Genomic DNA, 19,156 nt, shown 5'->3' with positions numbered 1-19,156 from the left:
TTACCCAGGCAGGAGCTGGGCCTGTGCCCCACAGAGAGCCTGCGGGAGGTCTCAGGAGATTCTAAAGCTCTCACAAGAGAGGAGTTTAACAAGATAACTGGGCTTTAAAGTAATAGAGGCAACCTCCTGGCCTCTGGGCTGTGAAAGGGCTCACCTGCCAGGAGTAATAACACAAGCAATTACTGCACACAGAATAATAGATCTCAGCAGGATTCCAGGACCCAGGCACTCCAGAGTCCCCCCTTCCACAGAGGGAAGGAAAGGGAGGTAGGGAAAGAATGCACCACTTCTCATGAAGACCTTGGAGAGTCCTATTAGGTAAGCAGATAAATTACACTTGGCATAGTAATTCACTGTTTTGGGTTGTTACCAAAAATAAATATGCCCCTGGTATTAAAGGCTATAAAACAATGGATTTTCCCTCTCCTGGAACAGAATTCATAAAGTTTAAAAGTTCACTAACCTCCCATTCCAGAGACTAGGAACAAAGACTCAGAGCCTCGCTTCTTGTTCCTTTCTCTACTACAAACTTCCAGCAACGCTTAGTCACTTTAGGCAAGTTGCCTTAACCTTACACATTGCATCCAGATTACTCACAGCGGCTTTCAAGACCATCTGAGTATTCCCACCTGTACTTAGCCATATCTCCTGCCTTTTATCTCATCCATTTTATTCCTCTGCCTCTGTCAAGACCTGTCACTTTCACCACCTTCCCAGAAAAGATTTTTAAAACAAATGGATATGAAAATATGACATTTGATTTTCCAATGCGTCCATTCTCCAAAAAACATCAATACTTAAATTCACAAGTTCCCCTTTCCACCATAAAACAAAGCTACCTACCTCTATTTAACAGCAACATTTTAATAAGACTGACAACTAAAATTTCATCAGACCAAAGCTCTTCCCAGAACCAAGCACATAACCTGAGGTCTCAAGCCTAGGCTGCCTACTCTCCATTAAAGGCTTTCCTTAGCCATGAGACCCTCCCCTCAGCCATCCTAGTTGCTAGCTTTACAGAAACACCTACCTTCTATTTATTTAGGTCTCTGCGAATTTGTGACCCCACACTCTCCCAGATTTCACTGTTCTTACTAAGCACAGTAAACATCCATTTCATCACTGGAATCACATACTCTGAAGTGAAAAGAGGTGTTACTGATAATTATGCCAAGACAACAGGTGTGAACAGCAAGAGCCCAGGCAGACTGGGATGGAAGCTGCCCTGTCATTACAAAGGTGCCAAGGCCAGGTAAAGGAGCTGTTCCTTGCAAATAACTAATTTATGTTCTTGCTGGGAGACTGGAGGTTTAGGGAACTGGCATAGAGAACCAAAAAACCCCCAAACAAATTTGGATTATTTGGTTCCCCTGGGGGATAAAGAAAATAGAAAATGTTTTACATCGCAGTGAAAAACTGTTATATATACCAGAATTTAATATTTACACGCACATAAGAACTGTCCCCTTTCCAATTCTCCTTCAGTCATTCCTGTTAAATGAAGAAGAAAGTTCCAGTCTGGTGGCAAGAAGCCTTTAGCACATCTTCATCACTTGTTAAACTTTCTTCATAGCCTTCTGCAAAACACAATACCAAGCTAGAATTTAATAACACTTTGTTTTCATTGTGCATTTTTTAAGGTACTTTCTAGTTATGGCAAGTAACACTGGTTTCCCATTGTCAATAGTGAAATTAAGTTTGCTTTAAAAATAGTATTTCAGGGGCGCCTGGGTGGCGCAGTCGGTTAAGCGTCCGACTTCAGCCAGGTCACGATCTCGCGGTCCGGGAGTTCGAGCCCCGCGTCGGGCTCTGGGCTGATGGCTCAGAGCCTGGAGCTTGTTTCCGATTCTGTGTCTCCCTCTCTCTCTGCCCTTCCCCCGTTCATGCTCTGTCTCTCTCTGTCCCAAAAATAAATAAACGTTGAAAAAAAAAAAAAAAATAGTATTTCAGGGGCGCCCGGGTGGCTCAGTGATTTGAGCATCCGACTTCAGCTCAGGTCCTGATCTCACGGTTTCTGAGTTCGAGCCCTGCATCGCATTCTGCTGTCAGAGCAGAACCCACTTCAGATCCTGTCTCTGTCTCTCTCAATCTCTGCACCTCCCCCGCCTTGTGCTCTCTCTCTCTCAAAAATAAACATTAAAAAGTTTCTTTAATAAAATAATACTCCAATTTTTAGAATAGTTGATTGCCAAAAGATTTTCAAACGAAATAGAAGTAGAGGCAGTGTTCCCATGCCAAAACCATGGTAGGAATACACACACATCTGAAGCCCAGCAAACCTGAGGTAACCCATAACACCAAGGTTGGGATCAGCACTTGACTGAGAGGCTGCCAACACTAACTCCCCTGGTTCAGTCTCTCCAAACAACTCTAAAAATGGCAGTTTCCCCATACAGGATGTGGTCATGCTTACCACCACCTCCCATCCCCACCTTCTCATCCGAGAAGAAAAAGGAGGAAAAGCTGTGTGCCAGGCTGCCAGGCCATAGGAAAGTCAAACCTCCCACATGACCTTGCCTCTCACCTCCTCATGTCATCTGTAGCTCAGTAGCTGCACACTTCCTTAGTCATGGAGCTCTCTAGAACCCAGAGAAAGCAGATGAGGCCAAAGGTCAAAGAGCCTACTCTCCTTTAAATAGCAGGACCTTGGGATGCTTGCGTAGCTCAGTCGGTTAAGCATCCGACTTCGGTTCAGGTCATGATCTCGTGGTTCATGAGTTTGAGCCCCGCATCAGGCTCTGTGCTGACAGCTCAGAGCCTGGAGCCTGCTTCCCATTCTGTGCCTCCCTCTCTCTCTGCCCCTCCCCCACTCATACTCTGTGTCTCTCTCTCTCTCAAAAAATAAATAAACATTTAAATAAATAAATAAACACCAGGACCTTGAAACAATTGAAGGTCTTCAAGCAGGTAAAAAGGAGTTATTTAATGATCCCCAGGTGGTTAAGCCCTGCCCTCTGCCAAAGAGATAAAATGGTTTTCAAGGATACCCTGGAGAAACAGGACTACCAAACATGCAGTGATTAATGAATAATAAGATATTAAGCTGTATTTTGCCCTAAATTTTATCTAAGATGGTATTTGTAAGAAATAAACAGGTTAAGTTTAAGTAAAGCCCCCTACAACCACCAAAACCATTAACTGATATTAAAGCGTACCAGCAACTGCACTTCCAGGAATGTATCTTACAGAAATGCCAATAACAAGAACACAAAGATGTAAAAACAACATTCAGTCAGTGTAGCAATGTTTAGAATCATGAAAAACTTAAAACATACATCAGCAAAAAAGTGGGTAAGTAAATACACCCAAATGATGGAATACTCTGCAACCATTAAAGAATGAGGTAGGATCTATAATGAGATATAATAGATAGCCATGACAATTTTTTTTTAAGTTGCAGGAAACATATATTATGACCCCATTTCTGTTTCTTAAAAAAAGAGGGAGCATGTATTACATTTCTGCATGAAAAGTTTGGAAACACATTTTCTTAGGGGAATGAGAATGAATGGCAGAAAACCGAGAAGGTCAGAGGGAGATTTTTATATTTAATTTACATACTTCTACGCTATTTGAAATCTTATGAGCAGGTTTTAAGTCCAAAACTTAAATACTGGTAATTATTAAATAATTAATGCTAGTTGGCATTCACCTGAACATTCTGAAGGAATTCAGAGATGAACTAGGAAACTGCTGCTCAAAACAAGGAAAAGCCACAAAGGGAATTGTAGATGTAACCCTTAATCATAAGGACTTCAAAGACTTGAGAATTATAAAGAAAATTTTATTTCCATATTAGACAAACAAGTGGAATAAAAAATAAAAACTGAGACCACCAAAGAGGTCATTTGGGGTTTTACTGATGTTGTTAACAATGGGGCTTATAAACAAGAAACAGGATAGAGACAAACCAGAAGGCCTAAGTGTGTGACTCCCAAGGATTACAAAAGCAGAAAGTGAGCAGCACAGAATCATGTTTGTAGAGGACACTAAAGACTTCCAGAGTAATAATGTGCCAAGTTATTGGCGCCAAATTATAGGAAGATCCTAGGAACCTAAGCAAATAAAAGGAAAAGTGGCAGATGAGTGTTAAAATGAGCATATGGCCTAAATCAGGCATAGAAAACAACAACTTCTCAGCTGTCAGTTATGACCCAAGAATATGATCTCGGAGTCACTGTAAACGGACCCCTGAGGATATCAGCCTAATACTGAAGTACAGATTAAAAGCAATGCAAAGTGTCCTGGCAGCCATCAAGATAAGTGCTAAAAAGAAAGCGAAACTAGTATCCTCCCCTCATTAAATTCTGATGTACCCGCCCCCCACACACTATGTTCCTTCTGTCATTTGTGTCCTGCCCCTTCAACTACATACAGAAAAGGAGTTAAACAAGATCAGTGGATCTCAAATGCCAGTCCCCAGATCCATCCAAAAAACAACTCTTTCAGAAAAACTTAGGAGAAGCTTTTAAAAAAAACAGATTCCCAGGCCACACTCACAGAGATTCTATTTCTGTGCCTCTGAAAGGCCCTTCTAGGTGGTCCTGAAGCAAGGATCTGTTCAGGAAATCACTGGGAGGCTTCTCTCTAAATCTACTCTCGAAAGGATTTAAGAAAGCTTACAATAAAAAATAAATTCAAAAGAAAAGAAACCATGTGAGGAACTACCAAGAACAGATTATAATTCCTATACTTGCACATTAAACAAAGTGGAAAAGATCTGCAAAAGACAATTAGGATCACCTACAGGAAGAAGTTTCAGCCTTGAAGTGTGAAAAAGCTAAGAACCCTACCAAGCCCCCCGAGATTCCTCCAATTAACAGCAGGGCCAGAATAAACTCTCCCCATGAGCTACAGGTTCCCAGGGTGCCCTCCTCATCTCTACCCTTCTCAATTCAAGACTTATAGCCCCAGGAGAATGTCAGGGTGTTCCAATGCAGAGGTGAGACTGTGTGATTAAAACCCACCGCTGGCATGTTTCTCTAGGTCGCCAACAAGCACTCCCACTAGTCTATCCTGATACCACTACTGAAGCCAGGAACCTCCCTAGCTCATTTCTATCCACCTTCAACCCACTCCACTATCCAATCACTTAGTCTAATTCAAATTTTAACTCTCGTCTTCCACACTACAAAAACCACATTACCACATTTCATATTTCATAATCTACTGTCTCAAAAAAAAAGAAAAAAAAAAAAAAAAACAAGCAACAGGAACAGAAAACATGTTTCATGCAGAATAAGCAGCAACTCAAAGCGAAGCCTACCATAAGGTAGATTTCTCAGTTTGGGTTCATCATGCCTAAAAGACATGCATTGTAAGGTTTCTTATACAATCACAGCCTTTGGGACTGTTGGGAGCTTAGAGACAACAGGTTTACCACTTCGTTTAAAAAAGAAAGAGTCTGAGGGGCACCCAAGCGGCTCAGTCAGTTAAGCATCTGACTCTTGATTTCAGCTCAGGTAACGGATCTCAGTTTGTGGTTTGAGCCCTGCGCGAGGCTCTGCACTGACAGCACAGAGCCTACTTGGGATCCTCTCTCTCCCTCTCTGCCCCTTACCCGCTTGCTCGCTCTCGCTCTCTCTTTTGAAATAAATAAGCTAGGGGCGCCTGGGTGGCACAGTCGGTTAAGCGTCCGACTTCAGCCAGGTCACGATCTCGCGGTCCGGGAGTTCGAGCCCCGCGTCGGGCTCTGGGCTGATGGCTCGGAGCCTGGAGCCTGTTTCCGACTCTGTGTCTCCCTCTCTCTCTGCCCCTCCCCCATTCATGCTCTGTCTCTCTCTGTCTCAAAAATAAATAAACGTTGAAAAAAAAATTTTAAAAGAAATAAATAAGCTAGGAAGGAAAGGAGGGAGGAAGGGAGGGAGGCTGAGAGGTGAAATGTCTTACCCCACATCACCCAAGTGGAGAATAGCAGCATCTGGGCTAGAACTTGTATCCCCTGAATCCTAGGCCAACGATCTCTCTTCTCTGCCAGGTTGCTTCCCAGAGACAATGTTAAGAAATTAGTTAATAAATTAATGTTAATAAATTCATATTAATGTTAATAAATTAATAATGCTTATTAACTTTAAGCACAGATTCTCCAGTCTCCTCAATTCCTCCCCTTACACAGGAGGTTGGTGTTACAAGCCCATCCCAAGGAAACTACTTCCCACACAGAGAGAACCCAAAGCACCTCAAAATGTGTCAAGGCATAAAGAGAGGAAATGGTGCCTTAAATCACTCGTCATAAGCTTGTAAACGGAGACAATGTGCCAAGTCCAGTTTATATCACTGACTGAACATCTCAAAAATGACATGTGAAAATGTCACCTAAATTTTCATATGATGTTCACCTAGAAGTTGTTTTCCTTCCTAATTTTCAAAACATGCCAACAGAAACCACTGTTTTTTTTCCCCAAACATCAGAGCTAAGTGTAAAAAACATTAGTGTATCATATTGAGTCTCACTGAAAGTGAAATCCCACAACACTCCATCTGCATCAAATGTTCACAACCTGTGATTCTGCATTAATTTGTGCTGTAAAAACAAAAAGCATATGTCAGTCTCCCAAGAGAGGAATTAGCAACAGAAACTGGGTGTCTATCCGTTTCCCAACAAGAAATAAGAGGAAAAGCTACATTAAGCCCCTTAAGAGTTGAATCCCTTCATTCCTTGTCCTGGATAAGACAAAGAATTTCCTACAATATTTATTAGCTATGCTGTTCCTGGGAGAAATGAAATAAAATAAATCCAAAGACCAGATTCCAAAGAATATCTACTGCACCCCCTGCTAGAACCACACCTGTCAGCTAGACCGCTAACCCACTGGAAAGTGGGTACACAAAAGGCCTTGGAACCTTCACTCATTTCCCAAATTTCACCCTCCAAGTAAACTGAGGCATAGACTCCACCAAATCATTTGCCCATTTAGGGGTGCCTGGGTGGCTCAGTCGGTTAAGCATCCGACTTCAGCTCAGGTCATGATCTCACCGTTCGTGGGTTTGAGCCCTGCATCAGGCTCTGTGCTGACAGCTTGCTCAGAGCCTGGAGCCTGCTTCGGATTCTATGTCTCCTTCTCTCTCTGCCCCCTCCCCTGCTCACGCTTTGTCTTACTCTGTTTCTCAAAAATAAATAAATGTAAAAAAAAAAAAAACATTTTTTTAAATCATTTGCCTATTTATTACCAGCACCGATCACCACCAAACCTTAGGAGTCTTCCCTCATGATAATAAGCCACACTGTGCATGAGCTAGTTCCTTTCTGACCATTAGTTTGAGCTCTGAAGCACGCTACTCTGTGCTTCACCATCACTGTTCCTTACAGCTTGCTAAGTTAAAAGTGGTGCCAGAGGGGGGCAACTAGGTGGCTCAGTCGGTTAAATGCATGACTTCAGCTCGACTTCTCAGTTTGTGAGTTCGAGCCCTGCATTGGGCTCTGTGCTGACAGCTCTGAGCCTGCAGCCTGTTTCAGATTCTGTCTCTGATTCTCTCTGCCTCTCCCCCACTTGTGCTCTCTCTGTCTCTAAGATAAATAAACATTAAAAAAATTTTTTTTAAAAAGTACTGCCAGAGGCCAGAGCAGCAGACTATTCCATGTAGCAATAAAATGCTAACAGAAATATAAACAAGGACAAGTTCTGCATGCTATTTAACTCTCATTGAGCCTGCTCTTGGCATTTATCTTTTCAGCTAAGTACCTTTCGTTGAAAGATGGTAACCTTAGGAATACACGGGACTGGCTAACCGGAAGTCAAAAAAGCTTAGTCTTGGCCCCTTAAGAGACATGAATATGACCAACAGCAAATTTTTTTTTTATCAGTTCTCCATTGTTTACGTGTATTTAGTGAAGTTAATGTCAGATACTGATCTCACCAAGGTACCAGAACAACCACCTGCGCTGCTTTTTTTGCCTTCTATCACCCTAAAACACAAATGAATAGCTCACGTTAAACCCATACCACTTATGTGGCACCCTGAACTTGAAGAAATTAAAGAGATACTATAAAAATACTGAAGATAAACATCCATGGGGACCCTACAGCTTTTGCACTTGCTGTTCTCTCTACCAAGAACACACTTCTCCTACGGTTGATTCTTTGTTGTCCATCAGATCTCAGCACAAATGCTGACGAACAGCATTTTTTTAACCTTTCCTAAACACCTTATCTAACGGAGCCACTCCCTCCCTTAGTCCCAACCACCCCGTCCCATTCCCCTACCTGAAATCACTATCTCATAATATCGTGCATTTCTTGTTTACTTGTTTATTGTCTGTCTCCTTCATAAACCATAAGGGCAGGAATCTGGTCTACTTTTTACTACTGTTTCTCCAATACCCACACAAAGCTAGATGCACAATTTGTTCAAGAAAGAAAGGAAGTATGATTGCTCATCATTCTGTATCATTAGTTAGTACATGGCAGCAGCCACTGTTAGCATGACTAGAACCAGCTGGATGCTTCCTTTTCATACAGAAAAAAAATGACAGAAAACATTTAAGATACAGTAAAAACTTAGTACTCTTTTACTCGCAATCTTGATCGGAAGCCACCATGCTCACCTGCTGAGATGTGGGCAATTTTAAGACTATAGGGAAAAGCCTGCCATCCTATTCTACCTAGTTCTTTGCAAATGGCTCTACTAAAATATTATTCAGCCACCTTGTCCCTTTGAGTAGCAGAATAAGACTATTTTAAGTAGCTTAAGAAAGATGTGTTTTTTTTTTTTCTTTCAGTCTGCATGAGCTAAGTGCACGTAGGAAGGAGCAGATCAACGGACTACTACTTTTGTCCCCACTACACTCTGGAAAGACACATACTTCTTAGTTCAGAAACCTAAGATCTAAATTACAGACAGCATTTCCTACAAGCTGTACACTGGAGAAATTTCCACTAAGCTACTCACCAGGAAGCCTACATCCCACTTTAGAACAACCTGGCAGCACAATTCCCACTGAAGGAGGAAACTTGTGGCCATCTTCTCCTTTGGATGACCCTCTGCCTTAGTCGTCCAGTAGAGAATCTTGGTTCTTAGCATAAAACCAAAGACTGGCAGAGGGATTCCTTTCTCCTTAAGGCAATTACATGCGGTGGGGTGAAATGCTTTCGCACTGTCCTCTCTCTGGCCTTCTACACCATAAGCAGGTGCAGATATGCTGCTTCCATAGCCACTTCTGCTAAGCACACAGCTTCAAGAACCATGGCAGACTCACTCTGCTGTCCTGAAAGCAATCCATGTGCTCCTGCTTGGAAAGACACACAAACACAAGTTAGATGGGAAAATTAGGGTGAAAAGACATAGAAAAGGGCTCTATCCTCAAAACAGAAAGTAAATCAGGTGCATAAAACCGGAGAAAACAGCCATCTCTAATAGCTGCTAAGTGTGGTGACCAAATTTTATACTAAGTACCCCAAGACTTCTCTCAACCTCATCCATTTAACATGTGCTGAAAATAATCTGCTGAGATAACAGAAAGTCTAGCATATCATTCAAAGAAATCCAGAGTTAGAATCTTTCAGGATTTTGAGAAAAAAATATCTGATTTAACAAAGACATTTACTTTTCCAGGTTATATTTTGTCTGCCCACACACTTGCCAGTCTCATCCCAACTCAAGAAATATAAATCCACCTTCAGTTTTTCCATCATTCTCACTGCCTTTTCAGTAACAGAACAGCTCCAAAATGCTTGTGTCAACTTACTGCCCACTTCCTCCTTAAACACATTCCAGAACCAACTCTGTTTCTGTCCCCTTGCTCCCACTCTCAGAGCAGACAGAGCCTCTACCTTCGCCATCGTTTTTAAAAACCGGTCAAATGCAAAGATTTTTTTTTACAACTTGATTCCCAAGTTCATTCTTCTTTTTTTTTTTTCCAAGTTCATTCTTCTTTAACCTTAAAAAAGTAACAAAGGACTTACTAGAAACTTGCACCTTCTGTGGCCCTATAATCCGAGTTTTGCCCCCTCAAACAGAGGAAGGACTTTTCCTCTTCACTGCAGCAAAGCTCATCCCTAGACCATTTCAGACCTGCAACTCGGCCTTAGTCCAGACACATGTGGAGGGCTCACCCTGAAAAGCACACCCCTGGTTAGTCAGTGTTCCGGTTTCTACCCTTCTCCCAGTGGCAGTAACTACTATTTTCCAATTCTTCAAACTATTATTTCCTTCTCGCTTTCCTGTCACAGAGCTCCATCTTCCTTTCTGGACTTCTTACAAAGCAGTTCCTAGTACCACTGGAAATGATGACTCTCCAGGAAAATAAAACTTTGCTTAGCAGAAGAGCTTCACACAGAGCAATTTTCCAGTGGTCGATTTTTCATTCCAGAGAAGGCTTCTACACCTGGCATAAATCGGCCAGTCACTCTGCAGTTCATCCAGCTTCCCTCCCCTAATCCCTACTTCAACTCACCCACCCATCCCTGCAGTTTGGTCACAGACAAAAAAAACAAAAAAACAAACAAACAAAAAAAACAGCAGTATAGACTACTCAATGGCTGAATTTTAAAAGCTTCCTCCCAAATAACTAAATAAATAAATAAAAATAAAAGCTTCCTCCCAGATTCAAATGTGTCTTCCACACGACTCTCCTAAGCACATAATGAAGCCTCTGACCACAATAACAGCTCGAGGATAAGTCAAGGAGTAACATCTAATCTTTCCTTAACTTGATTACAGTCAGCTTCACTTTCCTGCAATTTTGTGGTCATACATCACTGGCCCCACCCTCCACATTATAAAGTCTCGCCCTGGAGGCAGAAGCAGCATAGCATGTCAAACAGTACATGCTTTGGTAGACAGGCCTGGGTTCAAGTCTCATCTCTGCCTCTTATTACCAATAAAAAGTGCCTGTCCTTGTGTGAACTAGTCTTTCTAAACCTCAGATTACACATCTGTAAAATGCAGCCAAAAATGCTATCTACTTCTTAGGTGTTACAAATGCAATAATATAAACAGGACACTCAACACAAGACGTGACCCTTAATAAACAAGTGATGTTGATATTCAGTATCCATGGGGGTAATCTGTCAGGCATGGTCACCTCATAGAATCCAGATACCCTGGAAGCCTCTAGCATTGGTAGAAACAAAAACGTGTTCAGCCTCATTCCCACGCCACAAATGAGAGGGACCTTTAAGAAAAGTTCAAGCCTTAGCAAAGGAAAACACTCAGATCCACTCAATGCTGCCAATCTCACCACCAGACAGCCAAGCAATGCTGTGTCCTTATGGTGAAGGGAAAGATCAGTGCAAATGAAAAACCTAATTTAAAAGGATCTACTCATGGGTCAGATCAATATTTCAAAGAAGGGAAAATATGTGAACCTTGGAAATTCCCTTCTCAATCAGTTTCTAATAAATTCTGACTCTCCAATTATGTATAAAGGGGGAAACAATACTGAAAACCTTGGAAATTTCAACTGGTGGCAGAATATCACCCAAGAAATGAACACATGAGAATCAGGCTGGGGAGAAAAATCTCAAAATCTAATTTTTACACACACACACACACGCAAGCTAAAGAACATTTTAACCCTGACAATGAGCCAAGAAAACAAAATGTTTTTTAAACTTCCTGCAACTACAAAAAACTGTGGAGCTTTGGGAGAAAATGTCACAAAGAATATCTGTTGTTCCAGAAGGAAGTCAGTATTGAAGTCTGAAATGAAATCTATTAGTCTGTGGTCATCACAAATGGAAAATCTGTTAACCAAGAAATGTCAAGTTCCTGGATTTGGGAGCATTTGGGAGAGAAAAGAGGAGACAAGTGATAATAAGAATTTATACTACAAAATTATCATGGAGTTGGCGGTAAATTTTTAAAAATGAGCCTTGCAGGGTTTTAAATTCAAAATTCAAGAATTTAGAGAGTGAGGGTATATAAAAATCAGGCAGAATCAAGTGTTACCGCGGTGGACTGGGAATCCGAACACTTGGGGCTCTAGTCCTGGCCCTAATCCAAGCCACCACCATGCGATGACCTTAGGCAAGTCACTGCCCTCTTCAAACCAGTCTCCTTAGGCGTAAGAGGTGGAGGAACAATAATGATCTCTAAGATTTCTACTGGCCTAACATTTAAGGGTCAAAAGGAGAGGGAACACAAATACTAAAAGCTCTTGGGATTGCACACTTGACACCAGAGGTGGAGAGAAAAAGACGGAATATGAGGGCCAAAGAGCCAGAAAACTTGGGAGTTAAGTGAGCGTCGGTGGAAACTGAAAATCTTCAAGATGGCCAAGTGCTTAGTTTCAGAGAAGAGCGGATGTCAGGATCTCGAAAAGCTGCAAACTGCTCAGCAGATGTCAAAACAAACAGAAGAACGGGGGGATGGGAGGGCAGATATCAATTTATTATCTCCGTTAATCAATTAAGTAATCGATCTGTCCTAGTAAACAGCAGATCTGAGTGCCGCGACCACGGAAATCACTGTGACCCCTGATGCCAGGGTGTCCGGGAAGCAAAGTACCAAGGGGAGACCGTGTCGGGTTCCGTCTAGGAAGGGAATTCCGAGAATGAGTGAAAAGTGAGAAAAGGGGCAGAGGAAGGGATCTAGGAGACCACGCAGACTGGCGGAAGGGGAAGAAGAGCCAGCGCCAAAACCCGCCCGGAGGCGGGCGGTGGGGTCAGTGTCCGGGTCCCCGCTCTCACCATCTTGACGATGCCCCGCTGCACGGTGGGGACCGCGGGTCCCCCGGAGGTGCCGCCGCTCTGCGCGGAGGAGGCCATGTGTAGAGACAGAAAGGCAGCAAGTAAGGCGGTGGGCCGGCTTGGAGGTGTCAATGTGGGTGTCGGTGTTGGTGGGAGGCCGCCGCGGCAGGGAGCTGGCAGGCGACGGGTTTCGGGCAATGGACGGCACGGACGCGGCAGGCGCTCACAAGAGCAGCAGCGGGACTGAGAGCGAAAAAGGGGACGCGTTCTCCGCCGCCGCCACACGTTCTACTCGCCGCGCAAGCGTGCCAGAGCGCCACCGCCCTCCAGCCAATTAGCACCCAGGGCCCGCCGGACCTCAAGCCAATAGGCACCCTGCTCTCGGAGCCCCGCCCCTTAGTCCCAAAACGGGTGGCAAGCTCCAGGAAGCGCTGAAAGAGCTGATTTGCGGTGACGGGTTATGTACGAGGCGGGACTTCCGGGGCAGCCGTAGTAGGTAGTGTCGGGAGGTGTAGTGGGAAGGAAAGGACACGTCAGCATCTGGCCGCGGGGCGCGGGGGGCCATGGGAGCCCCGGGGGCGGGGACAGCCTCTCCTTCCAGTCTAGTCCCGCCCATTGCGCCCCGCCCCGCGGGCCAGCGGGGAGCCCACGTGTACTGCTGAGTTCCTGGAGGGCGCACCCGGATTGGGGAGCGCGGTTTGGGGAATCCGGAGCCAAGGAGGCGAGGACCTGAACAATCTCCGTACAGGCTGCACACCTAATTCCGACATTTTACGTCAGCTAAAAGTGTGGGGAGGACTTGGAAAAGTCTGAGCATCGTTAAATCTGCGGATGCTGGCGTTGACGGAACGCGGCCAGGCACCCTTCCTGTAGTTGGGAGTGTATCTCTCGTGTTTGTGTCGCCGGTGTCTGGCACTTGTAAGGCTCTCGATTAATGTTGGGGGGGGGTAGGGTAAATCTCTCTTAGGGGGTGATGTGCCCTGTGCACGGGAGAGAATGGCCCTCGTTTTCGGGCTCTTCTCAGCTTCGCCAATGAAGGTTAGGGAAAGCCATGGTACAAGCTCTCCCTGGGCCTAGAGGAGGCAGTCCCTTGGTCGCTTGTGAAGAGCCATGCCGGTTCCAACCACCTGATCCCATCCCTTAACCTGGCCCTAGTCTCTTCTGAATAAAGAGATTGGGGGAGAGGCGTGTGGAGCAAGGACATACAAATGTTTAAGTGAATGTTTAAAGGCAACTAATAATCCGTCAAGTGCTCACTATGTGGAGCCAAGGACCTTATGCCGGTTAATCTTAATCTTCAAACCTGGCTCCACGTTGAGGATACCACTTCACCTGTAGCTCTTTTGAGAAGAGGTTGTCTATACTTCCACACTTCACATATCCCAGTGAAGTTTTGGGGCCACCAATCTTCCTAGATCCTTAGTGCTGCCTTTTCCATACCATTAACTTGCTACCCTCTCCAGAAAAACAACAACAACTTTGTGAAGGCTCATTCCACCAGATTTATACCACTCTTATCTCATTAAAGTTCTTGTCTTCTCTGCCTTAACTGCCACCTTGTCATTCGTTGAAATCAACACCTGGCGCACACTTCTCCACCCGGTGATCCTGAATGATTTCAACATTTATGAGCCTGACTTGTCCAATACCCTGGCCTCTCAGCTCCTTTACCTCATCTTCAATGAACTTCACCTCTGTACACCCCATTTAGCCACCCTGTTCAGTACAGATAAAGTATGGCAATTGTTCCATAGCTGAAATTGTGAACTCCAGATACCCCATTCTCTGATCATAATTGCTGTCCTTTCTACTTTCTCACTTAGTTACTTCTCTTACACCTTGTCTTATCTATTGCTGCATAACAATTTACCCCAAAACTTAGGTATTAAACAATGATCATTTATAATCTCTGCGTGGCTTAGCTGAATACCTTTGCCTCGAGGTCTTTCACAGGGCGGTAATCAAGGTGTCATTGGGAGTTGGGTTCTCATGCAGGTCTGTTAGCTGATGGAGGCTCTACTTCCAAATTCATTCACATAGTCACTGGCAGGATTCAGTTCCTCAAGAGCATTGTACTGAGGGCCTCAGTTCCTTGTTAGTGGGCCTCTCCATAGAGCAGCTCACCTGGTAGCTGGTTTCTATCAGAGCAGGCAAGTGAGAGAGCAAGAGAAGACAAGCAAGCCAGAGTCTTTTTGAACCTAATCTCAGAAGTAACATCCCATCGCTTTTGCTGCTTTTGCCGTATGCTGTTCCTTAGAAAAGTCATTTGGTTCAGCCTACTCTCAAGGGGAGAGGATTATCCAGGGGCATAAATACTAGGAGGCAGGATCACTGGGGATCATCTTAGAGGCTGCCGATCACACACTGTTATTTAATTTTACATAGAATTCAAAGTCCCTGAACCTCTCTATCTTTGTAATCTGTTCCCTTTTGCTTTCTCCTGAATCCTTGGTTAGACTCTTGTCATTTTGCTCTCTCTTCTCAGTGTCCTCATCTCTAATTCCCATTGTCTTCCATCCGACCTACCTGTCAAAACTCCAATTCTAGATCCTTCTGCCTTCTCCAAACCTACCACTTAGCTACAGAAAACACACAAATGCGCACATTGGTGCCACAGTGAATTCACGGGCCCTCCCACATTGCCTGGAGTTCTTCTGTTTCCTCAGTCACTTTGGTCGCTAGGTCTGGTTGCTGCTGTTGTTTAGTTTATTTTTTGAGAGCAGTTTTAGGTTTAAAGCAGTAGTAAGGGAAAGGTAGAGATTTCCCATATGCTCCCAGACCATACACATGCATAGCCTCCGCCATTATCAATACCCCTCACCGGAGTGGTGCACTTTCTACAGTTGATGAACCTATGCTGACACATAACAATCACCCAGAGGACATAATTTACATTAGGGTTCACTCTTGATGTACATTCTGTGGGTTTGGACAAATGTATAATGACATATGGACTTTTATGATGTCATGCAGAGTAGTGTCACTGCCCTAAAAATCAATGAGTCTGGAGGGAGAGGGAGGTTGCAAATATATATATATTAAAAAATAAAATAAGGGGCACCTGGGTGGCTCAGTCAGTTAAGCGTCCGACTCTCGATTTTGGCTCAGGTCATGATCTCACAGTTCATGAGATTGAGCCCCACGTCGAGCTCTGTGCTGACAGTGCAGAGCCTGCTTGGGATTCTCTCTGAAAGTAAATAAATGAACTTAAAAATAAAATAAATATCAGTGAGTCTGTTTTAAACCTTCTCTATTTCCCTCTTAACTCCAACTCCACTGGCTCCCACCCTCTCAGATAGTGATAGCCCTTCTACTTGAGAGAGAATAAAAGCCATCAAGAACTGCCTCCATTTCCCACACCAAATCTGAAACCTTACCTTTTTTCTCATCCCTCTCCTTCCTCATTACAAAGAAAAACGTCCCCCTACTTCTTAGGCTAACCCCTCTATCTATGTTCTGGATCCACCCCCCTCCACCTTGTCAAGAACTCTCTTAATAGATAATTCTCTCTCCTGTTTTTACACCTTCTCAGTTTATCTGGATTCTTCTTATTAGCATTTAAATATTCTCCCAATTTCTTGCATAGTGAAAATAAATAAATCTTCCCTTTCTCCACATCCCTCTTTCGATAGCTCTTCTCCTCCCTCCACAGACAAACCCCCTCTGTGAAATTCTTTGTTGCTTTCTATATCCTCACCCTGCATTAAATTGTCAGCACACTGCACTCTATTGCTCTTATCAATTTACTGAAACTGTTCTCTCCAAGGTCAATACTGACCTCCTCCTCACACCTCACACCTCCTCCATAACATTTGACACTATTTGCTCCTCAAAATGCCTTTTTCCTTCCCACATTCCTTGTATTCCTCCCATCTATCTAGCTGCTCCTCCTCATCACCATTGTGAATGATTTCTTTTGCTTCTACTTGATATTGATGTTCCTCTGGATTCTTCTCAAAGCGTCTTCCTTTCTAATTTGAAACATTCTTGGGGCACCTGGGTGGCTTAGTTGATTGAGCATCCAACTTCAGCTCAGGCCGTGACCTCATGGTTCGTGAGTTCAAGCCCTGCGTCAGGCTCTGGGCAGACAGCTCTGGGCAGATTTATGTCTCCCTCTCCATCTGCCCCTCCCCCATTCTCTCTCTCTCTCTCTCTCTCTCTCTCTCTCTCAAAAATAAACAATCATTGAAACATTCTTCCAAAGACATCTTAGCCACTCCCCTGGCTGCATGCTAAGGATTCCTAAATATAGGTATATAGCTCCTGTCTAAATCTCTTTCTTCAGCTGCAGATCCTATGTTCAATAATAATAACCTAGCACCTTGGGAATTCAAATTCAACATGTCTCACAAGAAACTCATTATCTTTCCTCTCAAACCTGCTCTTCCCTAGTACGTGTCACAGCCCCAATAATGACACCAGAAGTTACCCAGTTGCAAACCAGAAATCTGGAGATCATCAGTGACACCTCCCCTTTCTCATTCCTCACTTCCTAGTCAACCTCTGAAATGTTGGATCCACAGCGGCACAGTCAAGCACACAGGCCCCAGAAACCGACCACCTGGGTTCACATCCCAACATTGTATAACCTTGAGTAAGTTATATGTATCTCTGTTCGATGGCTGTCTCCTCTGTCAAATAAAGATGATAATAGGACCTTCCTCCTAGGGTTGTTCTGGTCTTGAAGATTATATGAATTAGTAAATGTTAAACACATAGAACACTGGATCATCTCTGTGTTAAACTTTTATGATGATTATTTAATATATCCTATTGCTTAAACTTGGCTTATTTTTACCTGAACTACTACCGCACCAGGCTTATACTAGAGATCCCCAATGCCAGTCTTCCCTACCTATACCCCATCCATTCTTGCTATGGTAGTCAAAGTGGCATTTCTAAAATGCAGATCTGCTCATTTCTCTTCTCCCTGATTCCCTCATGTGATTTATTCACCCCAGATCTCCTGTCACAGCTCTACCCTTCAAACAGCTAACAGACCAAGTGAACTTGGTTTTGGTCTTTCAAGGAAACACTTGTCTCCAGGCCTTTGCACATACTTTTGTGTCTGCCTGGATCGCTCTTTCCATCCCTTTGTCCTCCTCTCCACCCTTCTCACTCCACGTGACTACCACCTCCATATCCTTCAACTTCCTACTTGGAAACCATTCTCCCCTTTCTCCCCTGAAAGGCACTGAGAAGATGACAGGTTTAGTTCTCTTGCCTCCTATTTTTGGTTTATCAAAGCACTTATCAGATTGGAACATAATTGTCTCTTTGCCCTCTAAAATGTCATCAGACTCAGTCTGATTTATTGACAGTGGAATCCCCAGCCCAATGTCTGGGAATTCAACATAGCTGGTCAGCCAATATTTGTTAATAAATGAATGAGACCAAAGTATTATCATGTTCATTTTACCTATAAGGAGCTAGAGCCTCATGGAGGATGTTTGTTGAAGGTCACAGAGCAAGTAAGTGGCAGAGAAGGGATTTGACACCAGTTCTTGTGACTCTAAAGCTCATGCTCACTTTGCCTTTACAGGAAGGAAAGAGACTTTGATCTTCCTTGGAAGTAGATTCTGGTCACTTCTGTGCCTGGGCAGCATTAGACCAGAGGCAGTGGGTGAACGCAGTACCGAGCAGGTGTAGAGGTGAGAAATCCTCACCTTCTCTCAAGAAAGTTGATAGAGCAGCATTTGCTGTTTTAGAAACATGGTAGAGATTGAATCTCTGGTTTCCCCTAGTGTAATATAGTGAGGCTCCTGGTCCTAACGGTGCACCCCAACCCCTTGCTTGGAACTAAGCCTGGGGCACCTGAGCCACCTCTCTCAGTCATGTAGCAGCTCCTTGAAAAAGGATCAAAAGTCAGATGCAAGCAGATGGGGTAAAAGGCCAGAGTACAAACTTCCTTCCGTCTAAAAGCCCCTATTTCCACCTCCCCGCAGAAACACCGGCTGTAAGATGTCTCTAGGTGGCCCTGGCCCCAGACCGGGGTCAGGCATTTTATATCATGGCTGCTCTGAATGTATTTTATTTTTTAAAGGATCTAGTATGTTTATGAATCTTGTGTATACTGGCAAGATTTTGAAAAGGTATTTAATTTTGTAATGTTTACCAATGATTTATTTACAAGCTATTTACTCAAATAAGTGGAGCCACTTGCGAAAAAGAGAGAAAGAGACTTTGAAATCCTTAAAGGTAACTCCTGTGTGGTGCACGCGGCACACACACACACACACACACACACACACACAGAGTCTAGAGACAGACAAGACTCATTTAAACAAACAAACAAAACACCCTGCTTCCTGTATTCCTTCGAGAGCAAATTTAGGAAATATATCCTGGTAGTAATATTAGCCAAAATATATTAAGCACTAAACATAAGCACCAGACTTTATACTAGGGGAGGGGAAATAAATAAATAAATAAATAACAGACTTTGTGCTAAATGCTTTTATCTAGGGCACCTAGTTGGCTCAGTCGGTTAAACATCCAACTTCGGCTCAGGTCACGATCTCTCAGTT

The 19,156-nt window shown here is 43.7% G+C and overlaps 1 protein-coding gene across 1 annotated transcript in view; it reads right to left on the bottom strand.

Annotated features, from left to right (window-relative positions):
- SND1 (staphylococcal nuclease and tudor domain containing 1) overlaps positions 1-12,961 on the bottom strand; it is a 425,897-nt gene extending 412,936 nt beyond the window's left edge. Inside the window, exon 1 of the mRNA XM_030308365.2 lies at positions 12,630-12,961. Within this exon, the coding sequence (XP_030164225.1) occupies positions 12,630-12,707 (78 nt within the window). The 5' untranslated portion in view covers positions 12,708-12,961. The remainder of the gene's footprint in view (positions 1-12,629) is intronic.
- Positions 12,962-19,156: the final 6,195 nt, after the last annotated feature.

This window comes from Lynx canadensis, chromosome A2 (assembly GCF_007474595.2).
Source record: "Lynx canadensis isolate LIC74 chromosome A2, mLynCan4.pri.v2, whole genome shotgun sequence".
Taxonomy (NCBI): domain Eukaryota; kingdom Metazoa; phylum Chordata; class Mammalia; order Carnivora; family Felidae; genus Lynx; species Lynx canadensis.
The sequence above is the reverse complement of the archived record's forward strand: the minus strand, read 5'-3'. Positions and strand labels throughout refer to the sequence as shown.